This window comes from Choloepus didactylus, chromosome X, assembly GCF_015220235.1.
Source record: "Choloepus didactylus isolate mChoDid1 chromosome X, mChoDid1.pri, whole genome shotgun sequence".
NCBI classification, from domain to species: domain Eukaryota; kingdom Metazoa; phylum Chordata; class Mammalia; order Pilosa; family Megalonychidae; genus Choloepus; species Choloepus didactylus.
In genome coordinates this window covers 26,810,724-26,825,608 of record NC_051334.1, presented here as the reverse complement: position 1 = coordinate 26,825,608, position 14,885 = coordinate 26,810,724, and the positions used below count along the sequence as shown (strand labels likewise).

The 14,885-nt window shown below is 45.6% G+C and overlaps 2 protein-coding genes across 2 annotated transcripts; both read right to left on the bottom strand.

The window, feature by feature from the left end:
- Positions 1-1,182: 1,182 nt before the first annotated feature.
- LOC119522052 (melanoma-associated antigen B10-like) lies at positions 1,183-2,253 on the bottom strand. The gene has a single exon (XM_037820767.1). The coding sequence runs from the start codon at positions 2,251-2,253 to the stop codon at positions 1,183-1,185; it is 1,071 nt and encodes a 356-aa protein (XP_037676695.1).
- Positions 2,254-13,231: 10,978 nt separating this feature from the next.
- LOC119523416 (melanoma-associated antigen B10-like) lies at positions 13,232-14,278 on the bottom strand. Its single transcript, XM_037822175.1, has one exon. The coding sequence runs from the start codon at positions 14,276-14,278 to the stop codon at positions 13,232-13,234; it is 1,047 nt and encodes a 348-aa protein (XP_037678103.1).
- Positions 14,279-14,885: the final 607 nt, after the last annotated feature.

Here is a 14,885-nt window from a genome sequence, read left to right as displayed (position 1 = left end):
GTGACAGGGGAAGGTGGGGGACTGACCATATGTGCCAGTCCCTGGACCAAGTCAGATCTCAAGGAACCCTGGGGCTGGGGGGCGGGGGGGCAGAAGGACCTTTGGCAAATGAAGCCCAGAGACAATTCCAAAATTGTGTTTTACTATTTTCACGTCTTCTTACACCTGCTTTTAGTATGTTGACCACAAGGTCTTTTTTCTTTAGCTTGAAAGTCATTGTGACATAGTGAAAAGGGAAACAAATTATGAGACAGAAGGTCTGCCTCAAGTTGGGAGGGGTGGAATTATGTGGTCCCTTGATGTATTCAGACCAAGGGTGTAGTCCTATATCTGTCTCTTATGAGACATGTGAATGAGGGAAAATCACAGAGCTCTATGAACCTCCAATTCTTCATCTATGATGTAAACTTGATAATTATTCCTCCTGTTCACTGGCTCATTTATACCTTATGATGTAGGTCAGTTGGGATGCATGTAATATATGCAAAACACCCTGCACAGTGCCTCAGAAAATCTTTGATAACTGGCAGTTATTGTTATTATTATTTTAACTTACCAACCTCCTCTCTGAGACTTTCTTTTTATCCAGGAGCTATCAAAGAATACCCAGCACTCCAAAACATAGCACACCAAATCAGCAATAAGGCTGCTTAGCAAGTAAAGCTTAGTAAATTTTACTTGCTATGTAACTTTTTTTTTTTATAAAAACAACTCCTACATTCTTTAATAAGCTAAGGGTATCCAGGTACATTTGTTCTAATGTCACAGAATGACAGAGTAAAAGCAATAAGAGGACACAGCATTGAACATTTTAAAATTTTTATTTTTTCTTTATTGTGATCTAAACTATTTTACTGCTGAATTCTCTAATATTTCCAAGGAAATTATTATTTCAATGACATGCTATCTTGTTCCAGATCACTAAATAAGATGAAGTTTGTTTCTTTGTTTTGCAAAATAGTAAAGCTCTTACTCAAACCTCATAAACAGCAAGCAATATGTGGCCAATACCATTCTGAAACTTAGAATATGAAGCTTAATAGTTAAACCTTATATCAAAAAGAACATCATTTGGGGAAAAGAATCCATTTTATCACATAGAATAGGAATACAGAGGTTACATACACTGTGTTGCCTCTAGCCCCACCCTGCTCTGACTAATTAGATGGTTGACCATCTTCTTCAAACACTACGTGAAGATTCTTGCTCAATACACTCAGGGCAGGAGGAGCTGCTGGACATGGCCCTGGAACGTGCACTGGCCATGGCACTGATGCGAGCCCTGGCTGCAGCTCTGGCTCTGGCTCTCTCTTCCTCATCTCTCACAGCTTCTTCATACCAGGCCGGGAAGGCACTGGGTACGGAATTATAGACCTTGGCCCAAAACTCTAATACTTTCATCTTGCTGGTTTCGGCGTGAGCTCTTGGACCCCAGAGGAATTCGTAGCATGGAGGGTCGCTGTTGGGCACTTGCCGGTACTCCAGGTACTCTTCCTGCACCAAATCTAGGATGAGCTTCCTGGGCTCCCCATAGATAAAGTGCCTCCAGCCAGCATATACCCCCATCATATTCAACATTTCCCAAATTTGCTGCCCGGTGGCGCTGTTGCCCTTCATGAAGATCAGGCCCAGGCTGTTCATCAGAAAGCCGGTCTTGGGAAAGCCGCTGTCATCACTCAGCCTCTCATTGTCGCTTAATTCCAGTTTGTTGACAAGGATGTAGGTGTGCCTGTGGGGGTCAACTTCCTTTACATCAAGGCCAAAGATGAGCTCCAGGTGCTCAGAGGCTCTCCTCAGGATCTCAGGAAAGTGATTCCTGTACATTTGGATTACATTTCTCAGCATCTCTCCCTTTGTAATGGGCTCTTTCATCTGATACTTGTACAGCAGGTAATACACCATCAGAACCACCTTTCTATATAGAGGATCTCTGTGTAATTGCGCAATGACTGCCTGGGCCTGTGAGGAGCTTAGAATTTCCTCCTCTTGGTTGTTGGCACCTTCATTAGATCTTGAATATGAAATAGCTACAGCAGGCGTGCTGGTGGATGGGGCTCTCTGAGGCCCAGGTTGAGTGTTGGGTGTCCCTGCAGCACGTGAGCCCTGGTGGACATCTTTGAAATGACGAGAGCATGAAGACTGCAATTCTTGACTTGCTGCAGTGGCCTGAGCACCCACCAGATTCTGGTTCCCTGCATGTGCCTGGCGGCGTTTCTCACGGGCACGGAGCTTACTCTTCTGACCCCGAGGCATGATGTCTTTGGTTAGGGGTAGCAGAAAGGAGTGCAAGATTAAGGCACCTGGAGGAGAGAGAATGGGATGGTGTGTGCCCCTTCAGCAGGGAGATACTACCTTGACTTTAAGGAAGACTGCCTCTGCAGGTTTCTTTGGTGGCACTACTCTTTCAACCCATGGGCTCCTCCTGTTCTCCTGGTCAGCCTGTCCCCTGAGGACTCCATGGAGTCATTGGAATTCACCTTAGATTGCAGTCTGCCAGCTCTGCCAGGAACTTACTAGGGCTGACAGCTGAACTTAGCAAGTCCAGCTTCTTTGGAGCCCTCTCTGTTTGGGGGGATGGTGTATTTCTCTAGGTTCACATTCAGGGCCACCTTCTTAACTTCTGGCAGGACCTGGGGCCCTTCTCATATACTGTGTGGATATTTACCCCTCCTAGAAAAGCCCATATCAACTTGAGATGGCAAAGGGTGAAGTGAGGGAACATCTCTTCTGAGTACACTTCCCAGGGGGATACCCAGGATGACAGCAGTGACAGAACTCTGTGGGACCTTCTCTGTACTTGGGTAGGGTTCTCACTCAAGGTCTTCACCTGGGCTCCTGACAGGACCCAGGACTTCTTTCTCTGCTGACCTGAGACACATTCCATCAGAGCAAGGCCCTCACATCCCTAAGACCCCTCAGGAAGAAGTTAGGGAGGCCTCATACTAACATATCTGACCCAGGGCTGACAGCACCTGTAAGACTCTAAGGAACCTCTTCTTTTCTGTGGTGGGTGGTCCCCTCAGTCCTCACGCAGGATCCTGACCTTGACTCCTGGCGGTGCCTGAGACTCCCCTCTCTGTCAACCTGAGATCTATGCCCTTAAACCAAAGTTTTATAGCTATCTGAAATCCTGAGTACCAGTGAGGGTGCACCTCCTTTCACACCTGCCTGGGGTTTCCCAGGGCTTACAGCAGGGCCAGGTAGGTTGGGTATATAATATCCTCTCTCTTCAGGGGTTGGGGCATCTCTTTATTGTTCAGGTTTCTCACCTTGCTGCACCTTGCTGCCTGGTCCCCCCTCGACTGACCTGAGGCTGCCCCCTTCGACCAGTACACTCACCTCCCCGAAACATCCCCTCCCCAGAAGAGAGGGTGCATCTCAGACTGACAGCCCTGCATGGAGTCTCCCAGAGCTGAGAGAGGGTACAGGGCTCTGTGGAACCCCCTCTGCTCTGAGGTGGGTTGTCTATTCAGTCCTCAGGTTCCTCCTCTTGACGCCTTAGCTTTACTCTCCGGTGCCCTCCCCTCTGCAGACTTGAGCCCTATAGCAATCATACCAATGAACTCATCTCCCAGATATCCTCAGGAGGCTGTGGGAGCAGGGGTGGGGGGTGAGGGCTCAGAATGACAGGACTGCCCAGGGCTTTCCAGGGCTGGCCACGTGGGAAGGGCCTGACTCTGTGCAACTGCCTTTGCTCTGGTGTGGGTGGTTCCTTAGTCCTCTCTCAGGGTCCCCACATTGACTGCTGGAAGTGTCTGGGACTCTTCTCTCTCAGGACCTGAGGATGCCCTCTCAGACAAGGACCACACATTCTTGAAACACTCCACCTACCCCAAGATAAGGTGCCAGAGTGCCTCAGCCTCACAACCTTGCCCGATGCCTCCCAGGGCTGCCGAAACCTTGCCCAGGACCCCCTTTATTATGGGGTGGATCTTTCCTTCAGACATCAGTCAGGGATCTCCTCTTTAATTCTATTTGGGCCTGGCTCCTTCCTGTGCTGGCTTGAAGCCAACAGGCTGGTTCAATGCCCTCACTTCTCCGAGTTCCCACAGGGCTAATTCTGAGGGCGCTCAGTGTGTGCTACCTTAGGCGACCCCTGCTTTGGCCGAGCCTCTCACCAGGGACGGTACTCTGTGGGGCTCCTTCTCTTTTGGCATAGTCAGCCCCCTCACACGTCACTTAGGGTCTCTACCATATCTCCTAGCAAGACCTTGCACTCTTTCCTCTGCTGATCTGATGCTGCCCCCTCACAACTAAACCTTCAATTCTCTGAGATGCCAGAAGTGGAAATCACGGTTCCTCGTATCTGATGAACTGCACGTGGGGCCTCCCAGAGCTGACAACAGGGGCAGAGGTCTGCGCTATCACCTCTCTGTTGAGGTGGGTTTTTCTTCAGACCTCACCAAGCGTCCTACGTTTACTGCTGTTAGGACCTGGGATTCCTTCCTCTGCTGGCCTGAGCTGGACAACCTGATCCAATGCCGTCCGTCACCTCCCTGATGACCCAAAGCGGGAAATCAGAGGGCGCTAGCTACATCAGGCGATTCCTGCCCTGAGTCGCTAGGGTCTCCTCACACCTCACAAGTTGTCCTCATCTTATCTCCTGGCAGAACCTGGAATCTTTTCTCTGTTGATCTTTAACAGCCCCCTCACAGAAATTCCTTCACTTTCCCAAGAACCAGAAGCGGACGTCGGGGTTTGTCACATCCAGCAACCCCAATCGGGACCCTTTAATTCTGTCAGCAGGGGCGGGGTTGTGAGTGACCCTCTCTTTTGAGGTGGGTTTTCCCCTCAGATCTCGCTCAGCGTCTTCACCTTTACTGCTGAAATGCCCTGGGGCTTCTCCCTCTGCTGGCCTGATGCCAGCAACTTGGCCCATCTTGCCATCTCCCTGAGTATTCCAGAGGAAGAATTCAGAGGGCACTATGTCAGGCCATCCCTGTCAGTGCTTCTCAGAGCTTACAACGGGCTGCTTTCTGTGGGGCCCCCTCTCTTTTGGTATAGGGGGTGCTTTTAAATCTTTCCTGGGGTTACCTTAATTCCAGTCAGAGCCTGGAATGTCTCCTCTCTGGAGTGACCTGATGCCACGCCCACCCTTCAGACATCACTCAGAGGCAGGAGGTTAAGAGAAGCCACTTCCGGCCGCCCACATCTGGGCATGCCAGTGCTGAGGGGAGGGGGGCGGGGCTCTCTGGAGGTCCCTTCCCTTTTGGGAGGGGGATTTCCACACAATTCACACGGAGGCCTTTTATTGACTTCTGGCAGGACCTGAGACTCCTCTATCTGCTGACCTAAGTCAGTCCACCTTAAACTGAGGCTCTTTCCCCCTACTCCACCATCCCACCCCTTCAATCACCAAACATTGAGTTACCAGAGGGTGACATTAAGGGGCACCTTGTTCTAACAAGCAGCAAGGGTGGGACACTCTGTGGCCCCCATTGTCCCTGGGTGGGTGGTTCAATCAGGCCTCACTCAGGATTCTCATCTTCTCAAAGGGCCTGAGACCCTCCTTCTCCTGACCCTCTTCCTCCTTCAGATGCACTCACTTCACAGTTAAAGATAATTTATATATACTACAGATTGTGTAATGACTTTGGGAATGGTCAGTTCAGAATCTTTTTTATTTATTGTTTTCATTTTCAAATTAACCAAGTCAGGGTACTATTAAAATTATAGAGATCTATAGAGATAGATCTTTAGGCCCCACATATCCTCATTGCCCACAGTTAATTTAGCAAGGAACTGCACAATCAACAATTCTCCATCCAGCCAGTAAATGTTGGTACCATGGGCTGGCCACCTACTGCCGTCAGTAGCAACATAGGCCACCAAACACAGCTACAGGACATTTGCCCTCTGGTTTGCAAAGAACTCAGGAACCCTGAGAGGCAGTCTGATCTGGGGATAGCAACTAGTTTTTTTCTCAAGACATGTTCACACTCAATCCTTCATTTGCAGAGTCACTGAGGTAACTAGCTTCAGAGAATTCCCCCTTCAATTTCCCACTCATTGCTGCTGCACACCCCCTTCCACTACTTGTTGGTAATCCTTGGCCTGTTTTGATTGTCATCAATCACCAACCCTGCTCCTTCACACAGCCCCAACTTTGGTTGAGTAGGATCACTGTGTGGGAAACTGAGTCCTCCATGTTGCCTGAGGCATATCTAGGGTGGTGGCTTAGAACACTGAGCCGCAGGCCTGCATAGAATGCCATGCAGGCCCGCCCTGTAAAGATGTGTGTCTTGTGACTACCATTGCCTTAAACCTAGATTGTATTCACCTGATGTAAACCTAGATTGGATACACCTGATGTAAACATAGGTATCTGGTGGGCTCTCCCCCACCTGAGCACCTTTAGCATATACACCTGATCTTCTGAAATAACTAGCTGGAGCAAGGCTGCATTATCGTCCACTTAGCACGAGATGCAAGTGGGCCCCCTGCTCCCTTAACTCTTAACTTTGTGTCCATGTCTCATTCCTGCGTCGCCCTGTCAGCAATATCACTGTACACGGGGGAAGAAAGACCCTTCTCCATCAGGCATCAAAACAGTTCTCAAGCCCTAGTATGCTGACAAGGATACAATGAACTTCCAGAGAACTCAAGATTTATAGCTATTCCAGAATCCAGCAATAATATCACTAGGTGATGCAGGGAAGCCAGCTAGAGTCTGCCTGACAGTGGGTAGGGGATCTGGCGTGCCTCCCGTCCTTTCATCGAGTGGATCCTCCCACTCACACCACACTGAAACTTAGGTTGGTAATGATAGTGCAGAGATTTCCTAAGCTTATTCATACAGGTTGTCCAGGGTGCTCCTTTAGATCCCCCACCAAGTCTCCTGACAGATACTTTCTACCCTGTGATGAACTTTGGATTCAGAACCTAGACTGGCAGCTTGCTTGGGGCTCTCTTGACATTCTTCTTACACATGGTCTCTGTCATGGACTCTGGGAATTGTTCTTCCCCTGAGGACCCCCTGATGATCCTTGTTAGCTGAGCTTCTCCAATCTGAATCCATTCCCTGTCCCCTGGTCATTATGATCAAATCCATGTTTCTCAGAGTAAATGTCCTATTGAGATTTCAGAATTTTAAAGAATGCCAGAGGTATCCTGGTACTCAAGATACTACTTCACAGTCCTGCTTTATATGGGTGAGGGATTAAACTAACCTGCTCAGACTAATGAGAAAAGAGATTAAATTAAGCGAAAATTATTAAAATTAATACAAATTAAAATAACATGAGAAAATATATTTTCATGTGAAAGTTTGACCAAAATGTAAAAGGTTAATAAAATAAAATATGTAGGATAGTCACATACATTAATATATGCAAATAAAAAGTGATACAGCATTATTGGAATGGAGTTTCAGCGATATATATCAAAATCTGTAATTGTCATATTCTGTCCTCTTTAATTCAATTTGCACTTTGCTATGCCTTTCCTAAAAGAAAACATGCACATTTGTCCAAAAATTCATGTTCAGCAATGTTGATTTCGTTTCTGTTAATTATAGCAACAAATGGAAACAGGTGAATGGCCAAATTATGTCACATTCATACTTTAGAATTCTAGGGAGTAGTTAAAAGAGTGAGGTCGATATACATGTGGTGTTATGGAAAGATTCTGCATTTGTTTTATTAAGTGGCAAGGGGAAGAGGTCGAACAATATATACATAGTTATGTATGTCTGTTAAAAACATACAATGTATTTTCATAGCACATCTATCTAAGAGAAAGCCTAGAATAAACTTTAAGTGGATACACACGAAGTTTTTAATTGTGGTTGCTTGTGAAGAATGGCTGAATTTTGGAGGAATATATTAAGGAAGAGGAATTCTGATTTACCCATATTGTTAGAATTTTTTGGCAGCAAATATATACCCACTATTACCTTTGTAATTAAAATATTTGAATAAGCCTAACAATAGAAATACTAACTATGTGTTGGACATAAAATTACTGTTAGCAGAAGGAATGGAAAAAGCCTGAAATATGAATGGCTTAACAATACAAAAGTTTTATCTCATGCACATAAAATCCACTATGGGCTGGCAGAAGCTCTCAGATGTCAGGTGACCCAGGGATCCAGGCTGATGCCATCATGTTGGGCCACATCTTAACACGGGGTCTCCATGTTTGCTGCTGAATGGAACAAAAAGCATGAGGGTGGCATAATGGCTCTCAAATGCCTTTGCCTGGAAGTGATTAACACTGCTTCTGCTCATATTTCAGTGTGACTTGTGTAGTCACAAGTGGAATGGGCAATATAATGTCCCTATGAACCCAGGAAGGAGAGCAAGGCACAATGTGAATGAGTACTTGCAGTTTCTCCCATAAACTGTTACATAATAGGTGCTCAATAAAGAGATGCTATAATAATTTGTTATGACAACAGGCCTATTCCTTCTTGGGCCGATAAGGTCAATTGTCCTTGCACTGTGCAAACTTTTTCTAGTGCTTATATGTGACAGGTATTTTCAAAGATAGGCTCACACCAATTTTCAAAGATAGGATCACACCTATCTTTGTTTTCAAAAGGATCCTTCAGGAAGGGTGCACCCTTTTTCACTCAATAGCATGTTTCCATGATGACCTTTGTCATAAGCCCCATAATCTCTTCTTCCTTGGGGTGCATGATCAAAATCTTAACTTCTGAATCTCTGCTTTCTGATGAACATGGCTGAAAACTTATACAGGTGCCATTAGGCTCACTGTAAAACCAGAATTTTTCCCTGGGGCACTACAAACAAAAACATTTGAAGCATGGTGAATTATTATTTCTTTTCTTATGGAAGCATGCATGTTTGCAACAGAAATATTTTCTGCCTCTGGATTAGGTTGAATATAGCTCCACAAAGATTTCCCTGCCTTTATCCTTGGAACCCATTACTATCTTATGTTACATGGCAAAGGGATTTTGCAGATGTAGTAAAGTTCTTAACTGACTTTAAGATGGGGAGATTATACTGGATTATCTGGGTAGGCCTATCTAATCACATGAATCCTTATAAGGACAGAACTCTCTCTGGCTGCAGGAGAGATGCAGCAGAAAGGGAAGTTTGAGATATTTCAATCACGAAAAGAGTCAACATGTAATTGCTGACTCAGAGATGTAGGGGCCCAAATGTGAACACTCTGGAGAGAGGCCTCTAGGAACCATGGCAGCCCCAGCTGACAACCAGCAAGGAAACAGGTACCTCAGCCTTACAACTGTAAATATCTGGATTCTGCCAACAACTTTAATGACCGTAGAAGGAGATTCTTCCCAAGCCTTCTGATATGAGCCTAGTGTTCCAGTTTGCTACTGCTGCTGTTTTGCAAAACACCATAAGTGGATTGGCTTTTATAAAGGGGGTTTATTTGGTTACAAAGTTACAGTCTTAAGGCCATAAAGTGTCCAAGGTAAGGCATCAACAACAGGTTCCTTCACTGAAGGATGGCCATTGACGTCCAGAAAACCTCTGTTGGCTCGGAAGGCACGTGGCTGGTATCCGCTTGTTCCCAGGTTGTGTTTCAAAATGGCATTCTCCAAAATGTTGCTCTTGGGGCGTTTTGTCCTATCTTAGCTGCAGCTCCAAATTGTCACTCTCACTTGCTCTCCAAAATGTCACTCACAGCTGCTCTGTGTCTGGGCTTGTGTGGCTCTTTTTAAAGTACTCCAGTGATCCAATAAAGACCCACCCTGTATGGGTAGGGCAACACCTCCATAGAAATAATCCAATGAATGGTCTCACCCACAGTTGATTGAGTCACTTCTCCATGAAAACACTGAACCAATAGGTTCCAACCTAATCAACACTAATACATCTGCCCCCACAAGATTGCATCAAAGAACATGTAGTTTTGGGAGACAAAATACATCCAAACTGGCACACCTAGCTGCCCAACGGCTTGATTTAGACCTTATGAAACCTGGAGCAGAGAAACTAGTGAAGCCAACCCAGGCTCTCACCTGCAAAAATATGAGATAATAAGTGTGTGTTGTGGTAATTTGTTATGGCAGAAATAGAAAACTATTATAACACCTTGGAGGGATTCCGAGGTTTTAAGGACTTCAGCCTCTGTATGTGGCTGCTACACAGTGAATTCTATGGTGCTTCCTCATCTCCCACTTACAAAGGAGGTTTTGGTTTTTGACGATGTAGTTAAGCTCAATCATCAGTGTATGTATTCAGTAGCCAGTTATAAGTTACTGATTAAAATCTATTTTTTCTAACCTCATCTGCTTTCTAAAACTTCCTCTCTAACTTCAGGGTTATATCCACAAAAGTACTAGATTCTGTGCCAAATTGAGTTTACTCACAAGCCAATTTTGAAAAAAAAAAAAAACTTTTTGAGTGTGGTGGATGTGTCCAGGGGCAATGAGCAGGAGATTAATCTTCAGTGTCCAAAGTGAATCATTATGTGGAGGGGGCTGTTGCTTTCAGAGGGACTCCAGGGTAAGGGATGGGACATCCAGGGGACTTCTGCAGGGAGGTGGAATGTTCTATGTCAGGGGGTGGGCAGATAATTCAGGGCTGTCTATTGCCCTGGAGCCGGGTGCTGTCTCAGAGGAGGAAGCAGTGAAGAGTGAAGAGCTGGTCAGGATCCAGTTTGGACAGGAAAGCACACTGGGAAGGTCCGGGGTAAGGTGCTGTTACAGAGGAAAGTGTGGGGACTGACCACATGTGCCAGCCCCTGGGCAGTGTTGGCTCACAAGGAACGCTGGGATTATGGGCAGTATAGGCTAATGAAACTGACAGACTATCCCCGAACAATGTATACTTTCATTTTCACCTTCCTTCTTACACAAGCTTTCCATACATTGGCCACAAGATCCTCTTTTTCTGCGTGAGAGACTTTATGGAGTAGTGAAAAATAAAATGACTTAAGAAACAGGAGTGGAAACCTGTGGACTCTGGAGGAATTCAGACCGGGGGTCAAGTCCCAATTCTATTACTTAAGAGCCAAACGAATTAAGGAAAATTGCAAAGCAGTGTGAGCCCTAGGTTCTTTGTCTGTGAAGTGGACTGGATAAGCTCTGTCTTTTAGGACAGTTGGGATATATGTAATGCATGTAGAGCACCTGGCACAGTGTGGCATGGATTGGTTTTTAATAAATGGCAGTTGTTACAATTACTTTTTTCACTCCAGACCTTACCAACATTCCCTCTGGAGATTTTTTTTATTAATATTTTCAGGAGATTCCAGATAATTTGCAACCCTCTATGACAAAGCCCACTGTGGTAGTTTGGAGCTATTATGTACCCCAGAAAAAGCTATGTTGTTTATAATCCATCCCTGTGGGGCAGACCTATTTCCGGAGATGCTAAGAGACAACACAGACCCTCAGAGAGAAATCCACTGGAATCAGAAGCTGAAAGCAATGAAACCCAGGAGTGAAGGACCAGAAATGCTGGCCATGTGCCTTCCCATGTGATGGAGGGACCCTGGATGCCAGCAGCCTTTCTCCAGAGAAGGTATCCTCTTGGACATTTCCATAGCCTTAGAATTGTAACTTGTAACTTAATAAATCCCCCTTGTTAAAAGCCAACCCAGTTGTGGTATATTGCCTTCCAGCAGCTTTAGCAAACTGAAACACCCACCAAACCAGCCAAAAGGCAGTTAACAAGTAAAACTAAATAAATAATGTTTCTCCCATTTTAGGATATGTTATTTAATATGGGTGTGGGGGTGACCTGCCCACCTGGATGCAATTGATGCACCTGGATGCAACCCATGGCTCCTAGAATTTGTGTCAAGGACAACCTCCTTTTCTCCCACCAGTTACTGTTTAATCCAAACTACACTGATTTACATTTATTTCACCCCCATTAAAAGCTAGGGGGTAGTTTGCCAAATTACATTCAAGATAATCTAATAATAATGCTTTTTAATGCTGTGTGCTTTGGATCTCCCAGCCCAAGGCAAAGAGTGTCAGTACAGCGGCTTCTGAGCATTTCACCTCAAGGGAGTACCACTCTCATTTCTCAGAAACTCCCCCAGGATGATGTGCACAAAATGCATAGTTTGTGCAAACTGTTTAACTGCACTGGGTCAAGAGCACAGGACACCTCTCAACCCTGCCCCAGTTGGGGATTTCTCCAGTTTATCCATGATTCTAAGGTAACCACTAAAAGCAGTTTGCCATTTTCGGCTTTAGTCTATCAACTGTGAAGCAACCCTTACGAGGGTCTTCCTCCCAGCATATACTCCCATCAGATTCAACACTTCCCAGACTTGCTCTTCAGTGGCGCAGTTGCCCTTCGTGAAGATCACCCCTTAATTTAAAATTAACTCACTTTGAAGGACTTGCAGTTTCCCAAGTTTCCACACCTGTTTGCCTCAGGGCATTTAAATTGGACCGTTCTCATCTGGGACCCTGCAAGCCCTCATCCCTTCTCTTGACTTGCCCTTTAAATCTTAGGGGGTATCTCACCATCTTCCTTTTTTGATCACTTCTCCTACTCTAAAATTCTATGGCCATGGGCTGGGTCCTCATTATCCTATAATTCCCAGTACTAATGTTTGAGGAATAAAGAGCCAGTGAGGAAGAGTTATTATTTATTATTTAACATCCAGTACATTCTTGAATAAGTTAGGTGAATACAGGTATATATCTTTTTTATTTTTGTATTGCAGTAACATTTATACAACTCAAAATTTCCCATTTTAACCACCTTTAAGTGTATAGCTCAGCAGTATTAATTATATTAGCAATACTGTGTTACCATCACCAATATCCATTACCCCAAGTATTTCATCACCTCAAAGAGTCTGCAATCAGTAAGCAATACAGTTAATTTTACAGAACACACTGAAAGTGAAAACGGAAACCATGCATTTACCTTCTTTTATTTCTTTTCCCTATTTCTTGGTCCTAACTATTTTACTGAGATCTTTACCTTTCTAAGGAAATGCCTATACAATGTCATGTCATCTTGTTCCAGTTCACTAAATGAAGTGGAAAGTTTCTCAATTTGTTCTACAAAATAGTAAATTCTTACTTTCAAATTTCATTAACATTAGTCAACGTGTGATCAATATCATTCTTAAATTTGGATTCTGAAGCTAATGAAACCATGTATTAAAAGAAACAACATTTTGGAAAAAAAGTATCCATGTTACCATACAAAACAGAAAAACAAACATGATATTATCTGTGCTGTCCCCAGCCCCACCAAAAACCCTCCACAACTTAGAACTCTGACTGCCCTCCTCAAACAAAACATGAAGAATCTTGCCCAATTCACTTGGGGCAGGAGGAGCTGCTGGACATGGCCCTGGAACCTGCACTGGCCATGGCACTGATGTGAGTCCTGGCTGCAGCTCTGGCTCGGGCTCTCTCTTCCTCATCTCTCAGAGCTTCTTCATACCGGGATTGGAAGGCACTGGGGATGGTATCATGGACCTTGGCCAAGAACTCCAGAACTTTCATCTTGCTGGTTTCGGCGTGAGCTCTTGGACCCCAGAGAAATTCATAGGATGGAGGATCGCTGTTGGGCACCTGCCGGTACTCCAGATACCTTTGTCTCACCAAATCTTTGGTGATGAGCTTCTTGGGATCCCCAAAGATGAAATGCTTCCTCCCAGCATATACTCCCAACAGATTCAACACTTCCCAGACTTGCTCTTCAGTGGCACAGTTGCCCTTCTTGAAGATCACCCCTAGGACCATCATCAGCAGGCCTGTCTTGGGCAAGCCTCTGTCTTCACTTACCCTCCCTTCATAGCTAGCTTCCAATTTGTTGACGAGAACATAGGTGTGCTTGCTGGTATCCACTTCCTTCATGTCAAGGCCAAAGACAAGCTCCAGGTGCTCAGAGGCTCTCCTCAGGATATGAAGGTAGTGGTTCTTGTACGTTTGGATTATATTTTTCAGCATGTCTCCCTTTGTTACGGGCTCTTTCATTTGATACTTGTACAGCAGGTAATGCACCAACATTCCCACCTTCTTATCTATAGGGCCTCTCTGAAAATGCTGAATGGTAGGCTGGACCTGTGATGGATTTTGACTTTCCTCCTCTTGGTCACTGATATCTTCATCAGAGTTTGGGCACAGGGCAACTGCAGCAGGAGTGATGGTGGATGGGGCTTTCTGAGGACCCTGTGGAGTACTAGGTGCCTCAGCAGCAGGTGAGCCCTGGAGAATATCTTTGGACCTAGGAGATGGGGAGACCTGGGGCTCTTCTGCCACTGCTGCAGTAGCCTGAGGACCCAGCATACCCTGAGTTTCTTCCTGTGCCCGGCGGCATTTTTCACGAGCACGATTCTTACTCTTCTGACCCCGAGGCATGACGACTGAGGGAACCTGAAGGAGAGAGGATGAGATTATTCAGCAGGGAGACACTACCTTGGGTTGGATGAAGGTGGACTCTGCAGGTTTCCTTGAGGTCACTGCTCTAGGAACCCACAAGCTCCTATTCCCTGATCAGCCCATCCCCTCAGTATGCTATGGACAGAATTAGAGTGAGCTTTGTGCCGTTGTCTGCCAGTTTTGCCTGGGTCTTTCTAAGGATGACAGGAGAGACTGGTAGTTTTGAACTCCATGAAGACGCCTCTCTTCTTGGGGAGTGATGTTTTTATTAGTTCACATTCAGGGATATCACCTTGACTTCTGCAGGAGGTGGAATCACTCTGCTCCACTACTTTGATATTGACCCCTTCATACCAAGGCCCTCACCTGGTATGATCAGGGGGAGCCTCATCTGATTATACCTGCCTGGGGACATCTTTTGGTAACAGCAATGGCAGAGCTCAGTGGGACCCTCTCTGTCCTGTGGTAATCGGGGTTCTCAATATTCATTACGGCCTGGAACTTCTCCCTCTGCTGACCTGAGACCTGTGCCTTAGAACAAGGTCTTCACATTTCTGAGACTCCTGAGGAAGAGGTTAGGGAGGCC

Excerpts from the sequence above, each read along its gene's own strand:
- LOC119522052 (XM_037820767.1), bottom strand. The coding sequence starts at position 2,253 with ATGCCTCGGGGTCAGAAGAGTAAGCTCCGTGCCCGTGAGAAACGCCGC.
- LOC119523416 (XM_037822175.1), bottom strand. The coding sequence starts at position 14,278 with ATGCCTCGGGGTCAGAAGAGTAAGAATCGTGCTCGTGAAAAATGCCGC.